Consider the following 23759-nt stretch of genomic DNA (forward strand, 5'->3'; position numbering starts at 1 on the left):
AGGACTGCCTCCGCCATCAGTCTGGGAGGCTCCTTCTACAGGGCTGGTCTCTGCCATGACCTCAGACAGAGGAAGATGGGCACGTGGCTCTCCCATCTGGTCAAGTGAGACTCCTTTGTCCTAGAGAGGTCTCCCTCACTCCTGAGCTGAGCACGTACTTTCTCCATGAACTGGCAGAACAGGACAGAGGGGCATCTGCCTGGGAGAGGGAAGGGATAGCGAGGAGAAGATGGGAGATAAGCACAGTTCCAGACACTGGATACGCAGCCCTGCCCCTCTCCACGCCCACCCCCACCCCAGCCCTGGCTCCGCAGCGGCAGTGCCCTGCAGCTCCGCGTCTCAGCAGAGGAGCGCGCAGCCCAGTGGAGTGGGTGGTGCAGGGCAGGGGTGGTATATCCAGTCTGACGGAAGGCAAGCGGAGCCAGTGCCAGGGGAGGGACGAGCCAAGGTGGAGGCGCCAGGAGCAGCTGCCAGGAACCCTCCCTTGGACTTCACTCTATGGCCATAGGGAGCCGCTGAGAGCGAGAAGAGCACCCTCTCACCCGCTGCACCGCACCTCTCGGCGCCTCTCTGCTCTTCCAGCCCCCGGGCCCGCGCGCGCCTCCCGCCGCCATGAACCACTCGCCGCTCAAGACCGCCTTGGCGTACGAATGCTTCCAGGACCAGGACAGCTCCACGCTGGCTTTGCCGTCGGACCAAAGGATGAAGACTGGCACGTCGGGCAGGCAGCGTGTGCAGGAGCAGGTGATGATGACCGTCAAGCGGCAGAAATCCAAGGCTTCCCAGTCGTCCACCCTCAGCCACTCCAACCGAGGTAAAGGTCCGGCGCCCGCGCGGTGCGTGCGCCCCTGCCCAGGCTGCGGGCACCCAGGAGCGTGCGCACCCGGGTGCGGCAGGGAGGCGAAGGGACGCGGGGCCGAGGCCGGGTCGGAACTAGGGGGAGCAGCGGAGCTCCCCGCGCGTTCCGGCAGGGTGGGGCGGCGACCCGGGACCCGCTCTCCGGCCCCCGAAGCTCGGCGGTGCGCAGGCGGACGCGGGGGTGTTGTGGCGGGATGGCTCGCTGGAGGAGACAGCCGGGAGCGTCCCTCCAGCGCGCCCTGAAGTTGAGGCTCTCCCGCCAGGCCGTTCTCTGGGCCCGAAGCCCCGAGACCACACGTCTTGGGGTGGTAGGAGTGTGGGAGAGCAGCCCCCACCGTTTCCAGTCCTGGCTATCCTGGGCGCCACCGCCCAGCGCTCGCCGAGTCTGCGAGGCCTCCTCCCTCCCCTTCCCCGCCACCTCTCCCTTCCACTGCGTCTTTGGTCAGGCGGGATCCCAATCCCAGTGGCACCAGTGCGTGGCCGCGTGGCGTGGTGAGACGGGTCGCTGAGGCCCGAGTGCGAACTCAGGAGACGCGCCGTGGGACGCGGAGGTGGCGGGGAGGTGGGGCAGACCGCTGGCGTGCCGAGGCAGCCGGACTGAGGCCAGCCTGGTTGGAAGATTACACCGGGCAGAGGGCCCTTGACCGCTCGGCGGGCGTGGGGAGTCCCTTCCTTCCCTGTCGCGAAGGCCGGAAACCTCCTTTTGCGCTGGATTCTCCTTATCCCATCCAGCTTAAGTAGGAACAGGCGTCTTAGGGGGAGAGTAGAGACGGGAGCAGGCATGGAGGAAGGCAGAGGAAGGCAGGGGCAGGGGTCCCACCAGCCCCTGGGAAGACCCTGGCAGAGCCCTCACTGGCACTTTTCCAACCTGGGTACCTGGCCTGAGGCCCCCTTGACTGCAGGCTTTATGGGTGCCAAAGTCCCCAGCCTGGGGCAGGGGCTTGGAAAAAGAGATGGAACCCCCAAACTGGAAGAGGAAGGTACAGAACCTGACAGAGGCATTTGTGGAAAAACTTTAGGCCAGATACTTTATTACAAAAAATTCCCGATAAGAATCACACATGAACCAGTGAAGCCTCAATGTTTACTTATTTATTTATTATAATATGATGATTACTATTATGTATATGTAATTTTTGATTTGCTAAGTTTAGCAAAATGTTAATAAAGGTGCTGCAAACTGTAAAGTAGTAGAGGTCAACCAAATTTTTTTGTTTTCAACCAAAATTTGTTGATTGAACAAGTCCCCTATGAGAGAGCTGGTGCCAGTCTTCCCTGAACAAGACTTACCTGACCCCTACCCACTCCCACTCCATCCCTGGCCTGAGCGCCAGGTTCACAGCTCCAGGAAAATATCAGACGGCCTCTTGGTGCCTCAGGCACCCCTTCTCCTTCCCACTTATGGGGTTGGTGGCCAAGCACCTGTTGTCACGAAGGGCTGTGTGCCTGGCCTCGGCGTTTGTAGGTACTATCGATCCTGTGGGTCTCCTTCATTCCCCCGCCAAGCGCTGGCTTGGGGCCCTAGCCAGGTGAGGCAACAGCTAAGGCTTCCTGCTCCAGAAGCAGGGCTCTCCAAGGACAGACCAGGGAGGAGCGTCCCCCTCTACCCTCGGCTTCTGGGGAGGTGCCAGCAGGCATCTTAGCTGGGCGAGGCGGTTCTCAGAGCTGGTGTTTCTGGTTTATCTGGCTTTGTTTTCATCAGAGTTCCCATCTTCTCCATCAGAACTGCCCAGCAGTCCCTGCCCGGCTGTGGCTGCCTTTACCCAACCTGCTCCCTCTTTACCTGGGCCTCCTCTCATTCCTGGAAGGGGTGAGCTGATGATGGAGGACTGTCCCCCAGGCCACTGCCCTCACGCCCCTGGACAGACTCCAATTCTCCTAGAGCAAAGAATGGGTCTCTCTGGAGTCTTTAATCCGCTGGGCCCCCCAATCCCACCTAGGGTTCCCCTAGTGAAGAACTCTGCCCTAATGGAGACTATTTGCACCCCACAGGGGGCCTGCAGGAGGGTCTGCTGCCCCTGCCCCTAGGGAAGGACAGTCAGGAGTAGGCCACCCACAGCCTGGTGAGAGAACTGTCCTCTCCCCTGAGCCCTCACTCCGAGGGTTCTTTTCTATCTTATCAAGGAGGGGAATTGAATCACCAAGGGCTACAAGAAGGAATCCCACGGAAGGAGCCTGGCACAACCTGCCCATCTCTGCCCATGTCTTCCTGAAATGCAGAAGATCAAATGGACATCCCGCCCTGGCCAGGCAGCCCTGGGGTGGGAGGGGGCGCTCTGTGGCCTGGAGGCCCTGAGGGAAAGGGCTGCCCTGAACCTGCCACCCATCTGGATCTTTCTCTCTACTGGCCCCTAGGTTTTTCTCCCTCATCTTCCGAGTGTCCTTGTGCACAGTAGGTGTCTGGGGATATGTTTCTTCCCAGGGAAAGAGCAGACTGTGCTTGAAGCAAGTGGGAAATGAGGGAGCCGTGGCTGCTCAGCAAAGTAGCTTTGCGAGGAAAACTTGACTTGCCTGAGTGTGGGAAAGTCTCTCCAGGGTTTGATAAGGAGCTTCGCTGTGTGGGGTATAGGGCTGGTGCCCTGCTTATCTAGCCTGAAAGGAAACACCTTTCCACATTGGGGATCTTGATCGTTTCACTTGGAACCTCTTCCTAAGAATTAACACAAGCCTTGTCTGATTCCACCCCAAATACCCGCTGCCGCCACCATGAATACTCACTGCACCTGCAGTTTGATTAGATGAGCTTCCTTTATCATAGCCCTTGTCCCTGGAAATCTAAACACTGTCACACCATTGCCTCGTTTGTATCTCACTGCCTACTTAGATGCCTGTGAAAATTACTAGGGCAGCACAGGAGAAGGAGCCTGCCTTAGGCACCCTGTGCTTTTGTTTGGTTTTTGCTTTTGTTTTTGCATTTGGCTGTGTCAGCATGAACCTCTGCCTGAGCAAAGGTTCTGTTCGTTATGCTCTCGTGAAAGTTTTCCTTTCTTGACCACAGTGAAGAAACATCACTTTTGGTTTGTTTTCTCTGGACTAAAGCTATGATGGGAGATGGTAAAGCTTTAGCTTTGTTCCAGCAGTGAAGTATACTAATTAAACTTTAAGTGAACCAGTTCTTGTTTCTTTACAGTGTATCTTGGCTTGACGTTGGGGTTTTAGCCAGAATTTCCACTGGCCTGTTGCAACAAATGCAAACATGCTGAGTATTCCATGGTGTTTCATGGCAAATGCTGTTTCCCTGGATCCCGCTTCTTTACTAAGCTCATTGGCAGATGTATTTAAAAACTACAGATTCCTCTCCCCACACACCAAACTGTAAATATCATTAAGCCAATTGTTCTAGGTTCAAAAACCTGGGATGTACTTCTGCAGTGGGGTGTGACCGCTTAGAAGGTGTGTGCCGCATGAACAAGATTAAATGACAAAATGTTAGCCGTCCCGGCATCAAGTGCCTTCCCCACACTCCACACTTGAATGTGCATGTACACATGCCTGGCAGCTTGGCTGTGGCAGGAGCCCAGCTGGGCCAGGAGACTTGAGTTCTAGGCTGAGTTTGCCACCAACAGGCTTGAGACCTTGAGCAAATCATTGCCTCTTTCTTGGCCTTTGCCACTTAGGAGGTTGGATTAGATCATCTCTAAAGTGCTTTGCAACATTAACATCTTTGGAAAATGGGTTATAGAACTCCCTGCCTCTACAAACCTTCACCCAAACTGCACAACTCATCCCAGCAAAAGAATCCCCCCAAACCCACCCACCAACGGCCTATCGCTCAGTCGTTTCTCTCTTGTAAATGTCCTCTTGTACAAGAAACATTCTAGTCTGCTCTTCTCCAACTCAGCTACACATTGGAATCCAGAAAGCTACTGCCTGCGTCCCACCCTAGAAATTCTGATGTAATTAGTATGGGGAACACCTGGGCACCAGGAATTTTTAAATCTCTGGTGATTCTGACGTGTAGTCAAGTTCAAGAACCCCCTCACTCGTGCGTAGACTCAGCCTGGAGATCACGCCCTTACCCTAACATGCACGCAGCTCTCACTTGTACACACGCATGGACAGCTCATGTGGTAGTTGATGGCAACTTGTTTTTTTTTTACTCTGGCTACCCAACCAGGTGGCTGAGTCCTATCCCAGCCCTTGCCCACACCACCCCACCACATGCCCCCGGGCCACTCCTGACCCCACAGGGTGCCCCGCCTAATCCTTAGGTTTAGTGGTGGCCATGAGCAGATAATCAGAAAGAGAAGCTGGATGCTCGCAGAGCTGGGCTTGAATGCATCCCAGCAGGGCCTGTGGGGGTCAAGTGTGCCAGTGAGGAAGGAGAGAGGATACAGGCATAGCAGACCAATTTGTTTCAGCACTACTGTTCTGTACATGTGCCTGGGAAGAGGGTAAGAACCACACCAAAGTACCTGGTGAGGTTGTGCTGAACCCTTTGCCCTCTGGTTTGTGGGAGCTCTGGAAGAGCAGAGGCACATCCACAGTGCTCCCAGCCATTCTTCTCCCTTGAGTCACCTGAGGCATCCCACAGATGCAGCTCCTGCCCACTCTCTTGGGACAAGAAAATCCCTGGAGGTTGTCTCAGAACTGTCTTCCTTGTCTTCTTGTTAGCTGACAAATTCCTCTGAGTATAGGCCCAACCTTACTGGGTACCATGGGTGGAAGATATTTCAGGGGGTAAATCAGAAGGCATTTTTGAGACTGAAAGATGGACTTCCTTTCTCAAGCTTTTCATGCTGAGGGACAGGTAGGCTTTATTTAAGTGTAGATGAAGCTAGAAGAGAGATTGGCCTTATGGAAGACAGAGTCAACAATATATAAGCCTCTAGAGCAGCTTGCCCTGTGGCACATCCTTTTGCTACCAAGGGAGCAGGATTTGAGGGGTAAGGGAAGAGAGGTTTCAGATGAACTTTGCCCCTCAGAGCAGTCTTTTCACTGATCAGGCTACTGTCCTGAGAGCTTTCTCTGGTAGAAGCTGGTACTGGAAGTGGGTTTGGGGAGCCAGTGGAAGCAGAAGATCCCTTGCTTCAGGGAGTCCCAGCCTGATTGGGGAGGCATGGGCCCTGCTTTCAGGGAGAAAGCCACGTAGAGAATTACAGAAGCACACTCCAAGCACAGGGTGAGAACAGCAGTTGGATAGAGTGCTGACGTCTGCGGTTATGCTGGAGGGTTTGGAGTGCTCAGAGCTGGGTGGGGCCATCTCTAGGAGAAGCTGGTTTTTGTGTAAGGTTTTGAATGCAGACAGAGGGCTTGGCTGAGGAGAAGAGAAGGAATGTTTCAGGTGTGGTGGGTGTGACCCATCTGAAAGCTTGGAGTTGGAAGAGGTTGAGTCATCTGGCAAAGGCTGGCCTGTCCGCATTGGTGAGAGAATCCATGTGTCCTAACAAAAGAGCTGCCTCCATTTCCAAAGCTTTTGTAGATGAGAAAGCTTGGGTTGCCCCTATGATACAAGAGAGAATCAGTCAGCTGTTGTCCAAGATACCAAAGGAAAGCAGCATCTAGGGATGGTGACCATCTGTGTGGTAGACCTTCCAAGACACTTTCCTTCTGGGTATAGTTTTATACCCTGAAACACTGGCATAAAATGAGACAAGCTCTGTGGACAGCACAACTTGTATTGCTTTTCTATTAGGGAAAACAATATAAGCTCTGAGACTTTTGCCCTTTGACCTTGGGATTGGGGTTTTGGGAGTGAGCAGATGCCTCCTGGGGATAATGCACAAGTTGGGCTGGCAGCCATCGTCACTCAGGAGCTGCCATCATTGCGCCCGTGGTTCATGTACCAGTCTGGAGAGAGCAGTGTGAAGGCAGATGCTGGGCTGAGAGGACAGGGATGGTTAGGTGGGGTGAGTTGATGCTGAGATCACCTCCCCTTACCACTCCTGGGACCAAGAGCCCTTCTCAAGGAGGTGGCCCTGGGTGTTCTGGAGCTGCCCACAGCTCTACTATCTCACCTAGTTTACCCCACCCACCAGGGAGCTCTTTGGGAGGGAGGAGGGCCTGGCTGAGTAGAATTCAAGGATCCTGGTCCTGTTTTGCAAATAAATGGGCACCAGATATCCAGAACCTTCACCAAAGGGTTAGCAGGGAGAAGAGTTATAGGCAGAGAGGGCCAACTCAGCCCCATTATGCCTAGCTCCAGCCCGAGCAGTGCCCTGTACCTGAGACCCAGAAGAAGGAAGAGACAGGATTCCCAGAATATGTGATGGTAGAGATGGGCAGAGGTGTGAGATGGAGAAGCCACTGCACATTACCGTGCCTCTGTACAGAGAAGACAGTCCACCAGCAGTGATGGGACTAGGTAAGGTTGGTCAGGGAAGGTTTCCTGGAAGAAATGAGTTTTAGAGAAGTCTGAAGACCAGGAAGAGCTGTGAAAGCCTTCAAAGCTACCACCATTACACTTATTAAGAAGCCCCCATTTTCTTGCCATTGAACTTGACTTTCAGAGGGTGTTACCTACCAACTAGACTCTGCAGGGCCAGGAGAGGGGGAAATAACTTCTGTTGTGGGGGCAGAACCAAGTTTACCACCCATCTGCCCCCCGCTGACCACAGGTGTTTAATGTCCCCAGACCTCTCCCTTCTCTCACCACCTCAGCCCCAAGTGCAGCCTACCTTCTGCCAGAGAAGCAATGCTGGCCTGTGTGATGGCAGCCTCATTCTCACAGGACAGCCAGGCAAAGCAGCTGAAGGTGGGAGTGGGGCCATTTGACCCCCAATTCCATTTTCAAGAGCTGCCTGGCAGGGCCTGGAGGCTTCACACCTATATTCCACACCTGATGTCACCAGAATCACACAGGGACATGGGGACTGGCTCTTAGAGTTATAGGACAGTTCAGAGTCATCTAGTCTACCCCCTGCCTCCATGGTAGGAAAATCCACCTGTCACCCAGAGAGGTGTGTGTGAGAGGAAGGCGGGCAGGTGCAGGGCATGGAGGGAGGAAGGAACAAGATGCTTATTCTAGATGACTTTCTGGGAGAACCACATCACTACTGACAGATTCCTGCTTAGGAAGGGGCAAGCGCTGGGGATACCTGCCCTCCTGGGAATGCCTCTCCTAGCAGGTGGCCCCCCTGGGGGCTCTGGAGAACTCTTTGTCATCATTTCAGATTTTCCATCTGGAAGTAGCTGACTGATCCCTGCCTGCCCTTTGATGAGAAATACCCATTCACGGAGTGAAAGCCAAGCACACTCTGACCTTAGAAGCACTGGAAAGAAAGATCAAAGTGCGCAGGGAAGCAGATGAGACGTGGCCATTGGTGCCTGGCCACAGACCCTTTCCCCATGAGAGCTAGTCCTGAGAGCCCATGAGAGTGCCTCCACTCTTCTGATTAAGGCACACTTGCTGGGAGTGGGGGGCAGCTTCTGAGGAAAGGATGAGCTGCCACTCTTGGTGGGGAGCTTGAGCAGGTCAAAGGGTCAGGGGGCCACATGGCAGAGTCCCAGGATGTCGCTCTCAGGAGGTGCTCCTTCAGGAGTCAGGTCTGTGTCTGGATTTAAAAGTAGGGCTGCTGGGACTTTTCAGGGATGGGAGAAGCCTCTGCGATGACCCTGAGGCCATGATGTAGCCTTTGATCTCTCTGCCCTTCTTGCTTGTAAGCCGAACCCTCCTGCTGGAGAAGAGGAGTGGGGCATCTCTGGATACCATTAGGTGTGTGTCCTGTAATAATACAATGATGAAATGCTGGAGCTAAATGGGGCCTTTGGGATGTTTAGAGACCAAACCCCTCTTTTTAAAGAAGAGGAAGTTGAGGGCCAGAGAGAGCAACTGACTTGCCCAAGTGTCAGAGTCAGGGACAATTCCAACATCTCTTGGCTCCCAGGGCAAGTTCTCTGTGCCACAGCCTGATAGCACTAATGCCCAGTTGGGTTCCATAATGGAGTGGAGATTGGGGTCACTACCCTCCCTGTAAACTATGGGGTGGACATCTGGCTTTGGATCAAGGAGGTGGCACCCTGACTTTCTGTTAGTACCTCTGCTCCCTCCTGCCTTGGACTCAACTTGGATATTCCAGTCCCTAGAAAAGGCTTGGGAATTTAAGTGGGTGTGGCAGGTGAGTGGTAAGGAATGGGATAATTTGGCCAGGTGAGATCACCATCAAATTCTCTGCTCCCTAAATAGTTTCTGATGTTGAAGTCTTGCCATCACTTTAGAGTAAAGGAGTGCACCTCCCTCTTCGGGGGCTCTCATTGGCTCCCACTTACTTTTATTCCCAGAGCCCATCATTTAACAAGATGGATGTGGCTCAAGCAATTGGGCTCCCATCTACCATATAGGAGGTCCAGGGTTCAATACCCAGGGCCTCCTGGTGAGGGCAAGCTGGCCCATGTGGCAAGCTGGCCCATGCATTGTGCCAGCTTGCATGGAGTGCTGGCCTGTGCAGAGTACTGCCCTGTGTAGGATTGCTGCCCTGTGCAGGAGTGCTGGCCCACACAGAGAGCTGGCGCAGCAAGATGACGCAACAAGAGACACAGAGGAGAGAAAATAAAAAGATGTAGCAAAACAGCGAGCTGATGTGGCGCAAGAGAGTCATCGCCTCTCTCCCACTCTGAAGGTCCCAGGATTGATGACCGGAGTTGCCTAATGAGAATACAAGCAGACACAGAAGAACACACAGCGAATGGACACAGAGAGCAGACAATGAGGCACTGTGTGTGTGGGGGGATAAATAAATCTTAAACAAAAAATAGATGGTCCAATGGGGGGCAATCCTTTGCCATGGCCATCCAGGCTCTGGAGAGATGGGTTACCCCTCATAGAGCTCACAGCCCAGCTATGGGACAGGCAGGATGTGCCTTGGGGTACCCAGTGCAGGAGAGGCTGTATTTAGAGGCAGGTGGAGGTGCCTTGGGCAGGGCTGGTCGGAAGAGGCTTCCTGGAGCAGGTGAGGTCTTGAGCTTGGCTTCAGAAGCTTGGGCGAGGTTAGCTGGTTGTATCTAAGGAGGGAAGGCAGCCTTGGCAAGGTCAATGGTGTGAGCAAAGCCGTGGAAGTGTGACAGTCAGTCGTGTTCTGAGGACAGAAAGTAGACCAGCTTGCATGGAGTTGGGTTTGTCCTTTAGGGTCCCCCTCCGATCCATCAGGAGCCTAAAATTCAGTTCTGCTTTCTATGATTCAAAGCCACTTTGCCACTAATAACCCTAATGACACTCTGTGCTCCCATGGAGCCTGTCATTTGTGGGTCTCCAAGCACTCCCAAAACATTAATTAATTAATCCTCACTGAGACCCTTTGAGGTTGATTGCTTTTCCCCTTCACCAGCTGGGGCACCTGGTCGCTGGTGGTGGCCAGGCTGGAACTGGAAGTTAGATCTGCCCCGACTCGGATCTAGTCAGCTGTTGCTGCTCTGTGGCCCTGACCGTGCGGCTCTGGACCTGGAATGTCGAGATCCGGCTTGCCTTCCCCTAGAGGAAAGCTTATCCTTGTGGAGCATGGAGTCAGGCTTCCCTGGGCTGGAATGGTGGTGCTCCAAGACCCTCTAGGCCATCTCCTCACCTGTAGGTATCAATGGGGCTTCCCCAGGTAGCAGGGAGGCCAGAAGGTCCTCAGGAAGGGGTCGGCCAAGCTGCTGAGAGTGTGTCCTGGGCAGGCCCTTGTCCCTGGCTGTGGAGGATGTGGAGATCAGATGGAGAAGGCCAGCTGAGGGTTTCTCCTCTATGCTGAGGCAGAGGGGTAGGTGAAGAGCATCACTGGCACTTTTCTAATCCCCTTCCTTTCCCCTCAAGGTTCCATGTACGATGGCCTGGCTGACAACTACAACTATGGGACTGCCAGCCGGAACAGCTACTACTCCAAGATCCAGGCAGGAAATGGCTCATGGGGCTATCCGGTAAGGAACTTCTTCCATTAAAAAATACCTGGGATGTTTGTGGGAATCGTTTGGGATTTATGGTGGAGAAAACCTACACTGGTGGCTAAGAAGAGTGATGCTCATTGGGAAGGGACTGCTGTGAGGGGAGGCTCACCAATTCTGAACAGGTCTAGGTGGTTGGCCATTATTTCATGGGTTGCTTTTAATGTGGCTCCCTCTTTGGGCTGATTGGACATTTCCAAACATCTCAGATGAGAACATTCTAGAGAAAGGTCTTTTCTCAATGTGTCTGATTCAATCATGGGTTTGAGAGAAATTTGAATTCTTGAGGTCCATTTGTGGACCGATTTGGATGTTTCTATGAAAATCCTCAAGGAACGTGTCACTTCACTTGTGCTGATGGCTGAGGAGACTCTAAGGGTTTTCCAAGGAGAACATGCCCACTGCAGTGACTCCTATATAAGAGGCTGCATGCTGGAGTGGAGCTTTCTTGAGTTTGTAAGTCAGACAAACTTAGGTTTAGATTCTAGCTCTGCCACTCACAGCGTCTTAGTGTCTTCACATGTAAAGTGGATAAAATGAGGTTTACTTGGTGGGATTATTGTTAGGATTAAATGAAATAATGTGCATGAAAAAACTTTGTTCATAATTGTTCTTCATACATTTTTTTTATTAACATAGGTAGAGGCTATTCTAGATCCCTTCATCCTGGCTCTACCACTGATTTTCTCTGTAGTCTCAACCCACCACACCCATCCATCCATCCTTTGAACAAACATTTATTGAGCCCTGATCTGTGCCAAGCACTGTGTTAGATGCTCAGCCAGTACAGAAGTTTTCTTCTACTCTAAAATCAAGGATTTGGGTGAGATGGCACCCAAGGTTTCTCCCAGTCTCCAAATTATATGACTTTTATTCACTTTTTGCTGATTTCAACATTAGTGCATGTAGCTCTTCGGTACTTCTTTTGTGAGCCCCTTGAGCCATGGTACAGATAAAAATAAGGGCTGCTTTTCCTTGGGATGCTGGGGGCACTGTATTCTTGGGGCTCCCTTCAGCAGCATCTGCTTTGAGTCCACGTTGCTCATAGGTCTTACCCCTGAATGTTTACAAGTCAGATTCTTATGTCATTGGCTTGACTCCTTCCTCCTAAATTCTTGTTGGGGCTAATTTTGGAGGATGTGTCTTTCTTGCTTGTTACAGGTTGGGGGGAGAAAGGGAAAAAGAATCAATTAGTTTGCCACACATTTACACCCCCCCTTTTTTTTTTTGCCTGACCCTTCATATCAATCAGTACCCTTAGTGGCAGTTAAATACAGTTGACCAAGCCCAATAAGCTAGTATATCAGGCAAGATTGTTGAGTAAGGGGCTTAGACACACAAGGCGATAAGCAGACAGCCTATGACAAAATGGCTGAGCAATGCCATTAGGCATTAGGTTAGACCCAAGCAAGGCAGGTCAGTGGACCAGCAGTCAGCGTACATAACCACACTGACAACACAGATGTCACGTCTTTACGTACATTGTTTTATCGAATCAAAGATTGAAGACTTAAGTTCTTGTCCTGGTTCTACCATACATGGGTAAAAGTTATCCTCTCTGGGCATCAATTTTCTCATCTATAAAATAGGTATGGAGATACCGGTAGTGCCTACTTCACTCCAAGATTGATACCATGTTTCGTTAACTGTCAAGCATTATCGAATTTGTGGTGTGGGGTTATTAACAGATGGAAATTTGTAACTAAGAGCTATCAAGGAACTCCTTGGTGGGAGAGGTGTTTCTAAACAGAAATCCTGTGGCCATCGTGGAACATCTTGCTTCTGGTTAATTAACTAAATCCTTAGCTATCTCTCTAGCCTTTAATGTCCCCAAACTTTCCCTTCCCCTTCCCTGTGTCCATTTTCTGACAATCACTGAAAATCCCTTTCCTTTCCTCCACCCTGAGACCCAACCCTCCTCGCTCCTTCTTCCCTGGCAGGACTTCAGACATGACTCATGCTGGAGTAGCTGCTGGGGCACGTCCCATCTCCTCTCAGTTCAGGGGAGGCTATGGGAACAGTGAGGAGCTGAGCACACACAAGGATGTGGTGGGGGCAGGGGGCAAGTTGGGAGGAAATGGAATCATTGACATAGGGGCCCAACATATAATCAACCAAGGTCTGGGCAGAACCAAACAGGGTCCAGGCGTCGGGAAAAGGAGAGCTGGAGAGGAGGCACTAGAGATCTGTGGCAGTGAGATAAGCCTGTGCCTGTGGGAATTTCCCATGGGTGGTACAACTGGCATGGAGCGGTTTTATTTCTCCCCTCTGGTTAAACCACCGTGGAGGCAGAAGGCAGGGAGCACGGGACGAGGGTGGGGCTGTCGGCAGAAGCATCGTCAGCATGTTCTCAGGAGCTTCTTCACGCTGAAGGCCCATTTCCTGCAGGTACTTTATATTCACTCGTCAGCTACCTTGTGTGGTGCGACCGTGGGCATGGCAGTGAGCTAGGCACTCTGCAGGCACGCAGCTGTGTCTGGCTTTGCCCTCAGGGACCTTCCCGTCCAGTTGGGGCAGCACAGAGGTCAATGGCAAACAGAGTGCCGGTCTGAGTTGCTATTCAGGGGTATTACACCAGTGCTTCCATTGTTCAAAGTGTTTCCAGAACCTCTCAAAACTTGTAAATAGAGCAGTCCTCTGTTATTTTAGGAGTCCTTTAAGAAAACCAGTCTCATGTCTTTATTGGCATGGTCTGTTTTTAACCCAAAATGATATTTCCCACTTTGAGTACCTCATTCCTCAGATTGGGCTTCATTTCCAAATATCCAACCATCAAATTACAAAGACTTGTCACCACTGAGTATATATTTTACTTAAATTTGTGAAAGATCTGCAGGCAATTGCAAAAAGAAAAGTTCTAGAAATGTTTAAAAAGCCATGGTATTACCTAATCATTTTAATTAATATTCTATATTGGAGCAATGATCCCTGTAATTATTTTTAAAAATACATGGCCATACTATTTATAATCTTTGACTGACTGCTATGATCATATATATCATAAATTAAGAAAATTGAATATAGAGATTTAGTCTTGTGATAAAATAAGTAAAACTTACAAACATTTGGTCTGACCTGGAAGTGTAAACTACAACGTAAACTGTAATCCATGTGGTACAGCAGTGCTCCAAAATGTGTTCACCAAATGCAAGGAATGTGCCACGATGATGAAGGAGGCTGTTGATGAGGGAGGAGTGGGGGGGGTAGGGCGTGGGGTATGTGAGAATCTCTTATAGTTTTTAAAGTAACATTTTTTGTGATCTATGTATCTTCAAAAACATACAATAAAAATATAATTAATTAATTAATTAAAATTGAGCTGACATACCCAAAACATCAGGGGCTTAAGAAAATGATCCAAAAGTCACAGCTGTGCCAGTTCTCCACTCTCCCCTGGACACTCCTACCCCTGCTGGATGACACTGAGGGCGCTCTAGAGCCCTGGGGCCTCTCGAGAGAGAGTGAGAGAGAGCGGGAGAGAGCAAGAGCGAGAGCGAGAGTGAGAGAGTGAGAGAGAGAGAGAGAGAGAGAGAGAGAGAGAGAGAGAGAGAGAGAGAGAGAGAGAGAGAAGGACAAAGCAGTCTTAGCCTGGTTCCCTCATTTCACAGATGAGCAGACACAGCTGTGCTGTTCCCATTCCCAGAACCAGACTCATGGAATGTTAGACCCGAGCAGGGTGATTTCCAGTTGAGAAAACTCAGGCCCAAAGAGGATAAATGACTTACCGGAGGTCACACAGCTGGTTACTGATACAGCAGATTACAGCGCTCACCTCCTAGCTCCTAACCTAGTGACTTTTTTTTTATTTCCCCAGACATTTACACTTTTGTGATGGTCATTTATGTGTTTCTGCAATCTCAATATTTTAACATGACAGTGTGTTCCAGTGACTTGCAAGAGAACCAGGAGTTTGGTGCCCTTGATTTCCTCCCACCCCCTGCACCCCAAAGCAGTCTTCGCCCTCTTTGGGGAGTCAGCCTAGCTCAAAAGAGGCCAAGAGCAGCCGTGCTTGTTCTTCCGAGACCACCTTGTGTTCGGTTGGTTGTAGGATTTGCTGGGATCAGAGGATGATTGTCAGAGAGTACAGGAAGATACAATATTTGGGACAAACTTATACTAAGAAATTATTCATTGTTTATGTGAAATTCAAGTGTAACTGGGGGGCCTATATTTTTACCTGTTAAATCTGGCAACCCTAGGCCAGAGCAGTCTTCCAGTCAGTCCCTGGAGTGAAATCACACCCCTTAAGCACTTCTCCCCTGGGACAAGGGCCTGAGCAGAATTCCCTCCGCCGGCAGCCATTTCTGGTGAGAAACTGGAGGCGCGGAGCCTCTTTGACCCTCTCAGACATCCTCGTAGCACGTCCTGGATGCCTTCTGCTGGGTCCGCCGAGCACCAGGGTGAGGGAATCCAGCTGGAGCTGTCGGAAAGCACAGCCCTGCTACTCTGAAGCCGAAACAGGCTTTTATCACGTGTGTGTATCCTAGACGAAGCTGAAACAAGAGGATTCTGATTTCCAGGGAACGTTCCCGAATGAAGATGATAATCCCCTTTTCTCTCAACTCCAACTCGAAAGGGTTTTCCTAGTTCCAAATCCAAAAGCACATCCTGAGCAGTCTCTGGGAGTCATTTCGTTTGGAACGTTCTTCAGTTATGGCTCTGGCCAGGCCGTCCTGTCAGGGTCTGACCTGCAGAGCACAAGAGCCCCAGGCGCATCGGCCCGAAGGCCTGGAACGCGGCCCACCGAGGTGGCCCCACTCTGAGCCCAGCCTGACTCGGGTGAGAATCCCCGAGAAGATAACCAAGGAGAATTCTCTGTCCTGCTCACTGACCCCATTTCCCCGCTTTGACCCAGGATTTGCCTGCAAATCCTTCTCCCAGCTCCCTCTCGGTGGTGCTCGGCTACCTGGTGTGTCTGTATTGGACGATTTCATCATGATGGGGTCCCGTGGACAACGTCGTAGGGACCCCGGCCCTGAGAACAGGCCCTGCCCTCCTCAGCCCTGAGAAACCTGTGTGAGCCTCTTCTACAGAGGAGAAGACTCTGGTGGCCTCAAGCTTCGGTCATGGACAGAAAATCTATGCACACTGCTCTCTAGTTTGTGGTTCACCCTCAGGCCCCTTAGCCGTGTTGCTTAAGCACGCGCTAGGAGAGAGTCCTGGGCCAGGTGCTAGAGCGGGAATGCCGGAGAGAAACACACGGCAGGTCCTCTTCCCTTGGAGCAGTGGAAAGAGAAAGTCTTACCAGTCCACGGGCAGCAGAGGCAGGCCCCAGAGGCAGCAGAGACTTTGACCAGGAACTTTAGGTCCGAATCCTAGTTCTGCCCCTTAACCAGCTGTGTGACCCTGGCAAGTTCTTAACCTCGCTGAGCCTCGGCTTGCCCATTTCTGAAGTGGGTAAAAATTCCTTTCTCCCAGGGCGGTGGGAGGGTTAAGGAGATGACATATCTGCCCAGCAGTGGGAGGTCTGGGTTCCAGTCTCTGCTGACCGCTACCAGCTGAGAGTTCCAGGGTGGCCTTCACTCCCCTAGATCTTGGTTTTCTTTGATCCCAGCCAAGGATGCATTCAGCACCAGTTTTCCAGGGTTCTGTGTGACTTGAGAGCTGACGGTGAGTGGCGGCAGGTCCCTGTAGCCAAAGCCTGCACGGTGGTCTCCCCAAGCCAGTGAGGAGCTGGAGGCAGGGTCGGCTCCTCCCGCTGAGGCTTGACTTCAGGCCTGCAGAGGGATGTGGCTTCTGCACTTCCTCCCTGCTCTCATCTGAGCACCTCCAGGCACCGGGAAAACAGCAGTTCACAAACCCTGGCAATAGGATGGGGGAACTGAGGGCCAGCAAATGGGCCTGCCTAATAACTACCCTGACTTAACCCAGACGCAGACCGTCACCACTGCCCCCATGTCTCGGCTCTGAAGCCACCTTCCAGATGCTCGAGCTGGGTTCCTTTGGCAGGGCGTGCTGGGCCTCTGTCTTTTCCGGAAAAGTCCATGTGATGGAGAGACAGAAAATGGACCCAGCTCCTGCTCCCAAGCATGGCATGGATCTTGCTCGGAGAGGGAGTGATTGATTGATTGATGTGTTTGCTAACTCAGTGTCCCTGCTGCCAGCTCGTGACTCACCCCCAGCCAGCCCTGGGAGGTAGGAGGGTCCCACAAGGGCCCCAGGCTCTCATCCAACAAGAAGAGGCAAGGCTCCTACTTGCTGAGGGACAGAATGTGCCTCCAGAGAGAGCATGGTGGCGCCTGAGCCAGAGCCAGCAGGGCAGGCTGGGAACGCCCCTCCCTGCAGAGGCGCAGCCCAGCGCGCTGTGCTTTCACGGGCAGATGGCTGCCGCTGGAGACGCTCCCTACATTTCAACCGAGGAGGCCGCCATGGCAAAGGCCTTTGTTCTGGGGTGTTCCCTGGGGACGGGCCCTCCTCTGTAAGCCATGGTCCATTGGAATGGCTCTGCTGTCTGTGAGAAGTTTCTGTCACCCTTCAGGTGGGGGCCCAGGTAAAGAGTTTCCTCTCTCAGCTTATTTTCACCCGGCATGCCTGCCTTCAGCCTTTCAGAGCTCACACAGGCCCCTCGTCCTGGCAGAGGAAGGGCTACGTGAGGGATGGGCCTTTAGAGTCCAGAGACAGTGCGGAGAAGAGGAAGGAGCCCTGGCCTGGGCGGGGCTTCTCCGTGGCTACTGCCCAGGTGGGTAGCTTCCCTGCTGAGCCTCAGGTGTAGCATCAGTCAAATGCTTGCCTGCCCCATGTCAGCTCCCTGGGCATGCAAAGGGAAGAGGACACGCGTCCTCCAAGGGTGCCCTCAGCGTCAGCTCTGGACTGGGTTTGGAAGGAGAGGCGGCCTCCGCTCAGCAGAAGGAGGCCTGGGCTGTGGTCTGAGCAGAGCCCCTCGGCCTCCCTTTCTGACCCTTCAGGAGCAATAGACCTTGCCCCAAAGAGGGCGCCTTGTCAGCCTCCCTGGCCTTCTGCAGCCGACTCCCAAGGGCCACCGAACCCATGACACCCTCGTGAGCTGAGCGCACACTGGCCCCCCCCTTCCTCCTGCCCCAGGGAGGAGCATGCAGGCCAGGAGAAGCCAGGACCTCGCCTGTCACTCTCCTGGCCAGGGAGACCCTGGGCACCACAGGGCAATCTGCCAAGGGACTGGTGGCAGCTCCATAGCTTATGGGAAGCATCGGGCTTTGCCAGCCTAGGACTCAATCAGCAGCTGGTCCTTCACAGGGTCTACAACAAGGAATTCTAGTCTCAGGAGTCTCGGCAGAAGATCTTTGGCTTAACAATCAGCAAGTCTTCATGAGTCACTTCCATTTTGCTTTTGTAGAGCTCTGAGTTTAGGGCTAGCCTGGGAAAATGAGTCCTTGGGTGGGCCTGGGGCTCCGTTTCTCCAATCCCACAGTGATACTGTGAGGCAGATAATTCTCTGGCCACAGAGAATGGGTTAACGACTTCTCCCAAAGAAGGAAACTTCCATGCCAGTTGGCCTTCCTTCCCCAGCCTTCCGCTCACACCTACATTCAAAGTGGAGCCTCTGAAGGTTTAGAGGGAAGATATGAAGAATCAAAGATAATTGTAAATCCTTTATTTTACTCCAGAAGAATAATAGGAGAGTTTTGTTTTGGCTCTTTTTCCTTTGACAAGCATTAACCCACTCAAACAAGTATTAAAAGTCCATACTCCATAGTTAAAAACAACTAACAGATGAAACAACAGCATAAAAGTTTTTATGCTAGATTTTGTAGCACAAGCTGACTTAAACCTCTCCAGACCTTGTCTTCTCATCCGTAAATGAGGGGTGGGACCAGGTGACCTCAGAGCTTTCTTCCCCTGCGCCAGCCCTAGTTCCTGGCATCTGGGAGGCCTGGGGATGGGACTTTGAGGTTCTGGATTAATCCGCAAGTAGCAGCTTGCAAGGCTGCTTTAGTCCCCACTGGACTCATCTTTAGTCAGCTCTCAAGTGGGAAAACCTCAAATCTTCAGTATCGCTGTAATTTAGTAACCCCTTGAATTAGTGTAGTATTTTAAGTTTACACAGAGCGCTCAGGCTTTCACGTCCCCAGGTGATCCTTCCGTCTCTGTTGAGACAGGCTGGTAAACCGGATGCTTTCATTCTGACCTTATTTTCAGGGGAATCGATACAGAAAAGTACACGGACTTGCCCAGTACCTCCCAGATAGATTGGGCAGAACTGGGTCCAGAGCCCAGGGGGCTTCTGGGCGGAGTGTGTGTGAAGAAAGAGGGGAGGAAGGCGCTTGGGCAAGCGCTGCAGATGCTCCAAAGTCAAGAACAGCAGGGGAGCGGGGAGGACCATCAAAAGACAGAGCCTTTCTCCCTGGCTCTTCTGGTGCCCCTTTTCTGGCTTGAGAGTTCTCCTTTTGTCCCTGGGCTCAGCTAGACAAAACGCAGCAGCATTTCCCAAGGGAGAGGAAGAGCCACCCCGCCCTCTGCCAGGGCGAGGCTCAGCGTTCCCCCAGGGCCCAGGCGTGTCTCTGCGGAGACCTTCCCACCCCAGGAGAGCAAACGCAGCTGAAAAACAAAATCACGTCGGGCTGGGCACGGGTGTGTGTGTGGCGGGGAGACACGCAGGTGGGGAGAGTGGCGGCTGGGGGGGGGGGCGCTCGAGACTGGAGCCCCTCCCTTCCCTCCCGCCCCCGCACGGTGCACAGGGCGCGGCCTGGCAGCGGGTGGGGCTGCCCGGCTAGTGGGCCTTTTCCCAAGTGGTGAGCCCTTTGGAGACTGACTCTCAGCAAGGGCTGAATCAGAGACTGTCAAGTCAGAAGCCTTAGAGGGCGCTCTGCAGCTGGAGAAAGCGACGCTCAGAGCGGTGAAGTGATTTGCCCACAGCCGCACAGCTGGTCAGCGGAAGAACTAGGGCCCGCCCCGGGATGCCCTGACCGCTTGCTGTGCCCCTCCTTACATTCACTTGCACCGGCCTTTGTCTCCAGGGGCAACCGGGTTTCCCTAACCTGTCATTTGCACTCTGCTGTCACAGCTGTTGTGAAATCATCATTCCAACTATTATTTACTGGCTTTAGCATTGGTGGTTCAGTGGTAGAATTCTCGCCTCCCAACTATTATTTACTGGCTTTTAATGGAATTACTTTTAAATTCGAATGCATTTCTTTTGAAAGGAAACTTTGTCACTAACCGAAATGGGGAAAAGAAAAAGTATCTCTTGAAGTAAATGAAGGCAAACCATAATCTTAATAACCATGATAACAAATAGAATGGGAAAAAACCGTTTCTAATTCCAGATAAATTTGTGGGAGAGAAAGCTCTGAGCTTGTAAATTTTTTTTTACTTTTTTCTTCTTTCTGGTCAGAAAGGGAGGATGTCAACTGTTTAAAACATACTGGCACCAACTGGGACTTCCTCAACTTTCCCTTCGTAGTAATCAAAATAGAAAAGGGACACAAGGAACGCTCTCTCTGTGCCCCGTGTTAGTTCCTGCTCAGTCCTGACTCCACTACGGTCTCCTCGAAACCGCCAGTGGCGCCAGCCCCACACTTCGGGGGATTCCCAGGCCTGGGACAGGGAAGAGCTGATCCTTTCAGATAACTTTCCCAAGGCTGACCCAGAAGGTCAGGGAAGGGAGCTGAGGATCTGGGGGAGGCGTCTCCATTGTCTGTGCCTCTTCCCCAGGGAGAAAAGTGAGTGGCCCCCCCCCCACATGGAGGTGACCAGCCACACCCCGGGCTGGACGGGTTTCTGAACAGAGCATTTGCCGATGAGGTTTCTCACGGAGAGTCCACAGCTCTATTACTGGAGACTGCCCTTTGGAACCCAGCTGGAGAGGGTCTGCAAGAAGTCCCCACGTTCTTCCATAGCTAACTGTGGCTCTACTTGGCACTCAGAGGACCCCACCGTGCTGGAGAGGGGGGAGCACTCAGAGACCTGGAGAGCGCTGGAGGGCTCAGGGCCAGCCAGGGGCCCCTCCCCACCTCTCCTCCCTCCTGACCACCCCAGAGGCTGGGGGCAGAGGTGCCCAGCGTATGCCCAGAGCTGCTCAGCAAGACTTGACCAATTCCAGGAGACTGTAGAGCTCAGCCTCAGTTACTGACGGTAGCAAGCTCCCTGCTTTCTCAGACCCTCCCGTGTGTGCTCAGCAGTGCTTTTGGAGCGAGGTGTGGCTGGAGGGGTACAAGCACAGTTGATTTTCTGCACCTTCCCTTTTGTGGTCCTAGCTAGAATGGGCCAGTTGCCATGAGGGCAAGGTCTTGTCCACAGACATCTCTTGGGACAGAGTCTTCCAGCTAGTTTTTTGGCAGTAGCGTTGTGTCACACAGGTGAGCAGCTACACTCTTCTAAAATGTCTGGACGCCCCACAATCAGCCTAAAGAGGAGGGGCAGGCACCTCCTTTGTCTGGAATACTTGGGAGAGGGCTCTTCTAGGGGTCAAGGCCCACAACTGGCCAGAGATGTGGTGGAGTACCTGGAGCAGCCCAAATCCTATCCCTTTAGACTGCTCCCGAGCAGCAGAGGCTCTTTGCCACTTGGACTTTTCCTCATTACCAAACTCTGCAGGCAGAGGATCTAGAAGACAAACAGGCAGAGGTTAGAGGCCTGAGTCCTAGGGCAGGATCTGCCACATCTTAGCTTTGTGGCTGGGTCAAGCCTCGAGTTCTTTGAGCTTGTAGAGGGAATGAGGACGCTCATTCTCATTGGTGCAGTGGTTGGGGGGGGAGAAGAGGGATACAGTCAGACTTCAACAGATGATGAATGGGGAAGCTCTTTGCAGACTGTAAAGCACCATACGCTGCTATGGTATTCTTAGGATATGCTCCAGTAACTTCCAAAGACCTTCCCTTCCTGGGTCTACCCCAGTCCAAATGATGTGTTCCCACGTAGGCAGGTGGGGAGTGCGTTTGATAGTGTGTGTGTACACTGTATGTACACTCATCTTCCAAAGAAAAAATCTATTACCCAAGCACAGAGGGCCTAGAAAACTGTCCCTCCCTTCATGTGAGATTCATGATGATCTAATCAGCAGGAGTGGTTTCCTTCAACTGTTGCACTCTCCAAGGAGCTCTTTTTGTGGTCAAGCAAGCACATGCTCCTCCAAGTTTTCCCACCCCACAGTCTTATGACTGGGAAGCACCTCCTGGTTCAGTGCATGGGAGCTGCCCAGAGGAAGAGGAGCTCTTCCTCAGATGTCCCAGCACAGGATGGGGACAGCTGGCATAGAGGGAGCTTCCCAACCCTCAAGTATCTTCTTCTGGGAGCCAAGATCCAGGAGTCACTTCACACTGGGCACCTCCTAAGGCCTCCTTGCCCTTCCCTCCCCGGGGTGCACCCTCGAAGTTGTCACTGGGCAGTGGGATCAGCCTCTGAGTTTGACGACCAAACAGTGACCACAGAACGTGGGTCTCCTGGAGGGCAGAATGGCCATCCCCTAGGCTGGGCTGAGGTTTGGGGGTCCTTGGTCACTCAGGCCTATGAGATCCTCATCTGAAGTGGCAAACATTTGCAGGGGTCAGTCTCTTTTCCGAAAGAAAATCGAAATGTCAGCATATTCAGTCTCAGGCCCTTGCTCCCCAGATCCGTTCTGTAGGGTGTCAGGAACTGAGAAGAACCTACTTCTCAGGTGTGGAGGGGGAGAGGAAAGAAGATTTTCAGAAACTCTGCTTCCTCCCCCAGTTTGGTGATTGAGAAGGGAGCAGGACACTGAGGCAGGGCTGGGGCTGGAGCCAGCACAGTTGTTTGCTCAGACATCAGACGTCATTGCCTGCTCATGGGCATGCATGTGGTGGGGGCGCGCAAAGGGGGTCTGTCCTGGAGGGGCTTCCAACAACAGGTCCTTTCTCAGGACGGCCTCACTAGGCGCGAGAGACACCCCAAACCTGTGAACTGTGTGCACTTCACACCCTCTCATGACGAAGGTGTCGGGAGGTTTACGTTGCCCATGACCGCCCTGTTGGGCACTTTGCAGGGTGTGTCCTGCAGAGAAGGGCAGGGTGTGTCCTGCTGGAGAGCCGGTTTGGCCGGCCCCACCTTGCTGGCAGAAGCTTGCTTTAAAATGGGCTAATAGCTGGGACACAGGCACTCTTTTCATCTTGGCCTCCCTGGCACATGCCTGGTTCCCGAGGAGCTGGGCAGCATCTGGCTGGCCCACCAGAGCTGCTGGAGAACTCTCTGGGCTTAGCCGCCAAGCTGCTGACTCCCCGGTCAAGGAGTAAAGTGAAGCCTCCTGGGCTGTCACATTGAACCCATTTTGTGTCATCCTCACAGACTGCTCTTCCTGTTGGAACCTTCCCACCTTGCTGGCAGCTCACTTAGTTTATGGTGGCTCCCTGTGCCCATGGAGGCCACAGGAACCCCAGTGCCAGCCAGCAGCCTGAATCAGGGCTCCATCCCCGGCATAAACTCCTGTGACAAGTCACAGCACCTCTTTGAGCACTTGCTGTGAGTACAGTCCAGTTCTGGGCACAATAAAGGGCATTTTTGCCCTGGAGAACTTGGAAAGTGACAAAAATCTACATTAGCTACTGGAGCACCAGCAAGACCAGAGGCGAGGGGCTGTGAGGGTAACTCCAACTGTAGGCACTCCTGGTTTCTGGAGAAAGGGCTTTGGGTTGGGTCAGAGCAAGCTTTGTGGAGATGACAGATTTGAGAAGAGGCCTTGAAGAAAGTTTGAGAGGAGGTTGGCAAGGAAAGCAATCCAGGGGTAAGAACTGGAACAGAAGTGGGGTGGGTGATGTGATGTCCTGGGGCAGCGAGAAGGGGTGCATTGGGGAGGGGAAGAGATGACTGGACAGGTTAGCGTGGGACCAGGCTGATGACTCTGTCTTGCAAGAAACAGAGACTCCATAGGCTCTCAAGCAAGGCACGGTCTAATGAAAGCTTTGTTTGACGAAGGTTGGCATGATGGCATCCCAGGCCCCAGGGCAGGGTGGGTGGCAGGAGGGAGGTGCTAGAGCTGTCCAGGTGAACCAATGACAGCCGGGCCCAACGGCTGACCAGTGGGGTTGGAAAGGTAGAAATCAGTAAGGATCTCAGATGGAAGGACGAGCCACCCCATCTCTTCCTGAGGGATTATGGTCCCTATCCGATGATCCTGG

The 23759-nt window shown here is 52.6% G+C and overlaps 1 protein-coding gene across 1 annotated transcript in view; it reads left to right on the plus strand.

The window, feature by feature from the left end:
- The first annotated feature begins 361 nt into the window (after positions 1-361).
- PKP1 (plakophilin 1) overlaps positions 362-23759 on the plus strand; it is a 46558-nt gene continuing 23160 nt past the window's right edge. Inside the window, exons 1-2 of the mRNA XM_058274940.2 lie at positions 362-814; positions 10586-10689. Coding sequence (XP_058130923.1) covers positions 613-814; positions 10586-10689 — 306 coding nt within the window. The 5' untranslated portion in view covers positions 362-612. The remainder of the gene's footprint in view (positions 815-10585; positions 10690-23759) is intronic.

The sequence above is a fragment of the Dasypus novemcinctus genome, chromosome 13 (genome assembly GCF_030445035.2).
Source record: "Dasypus novemcinctus isolate mDasNov1 chromosome 13, mDasNov1.1.hap2, whole genome shotgun sequence".
Lineage (NCBI taxonomy): Eukaryota > Metazoa > Chordata > Mammalia > Cingulata > Dasypodidae > Dasypus > Dasypus novemcinctus.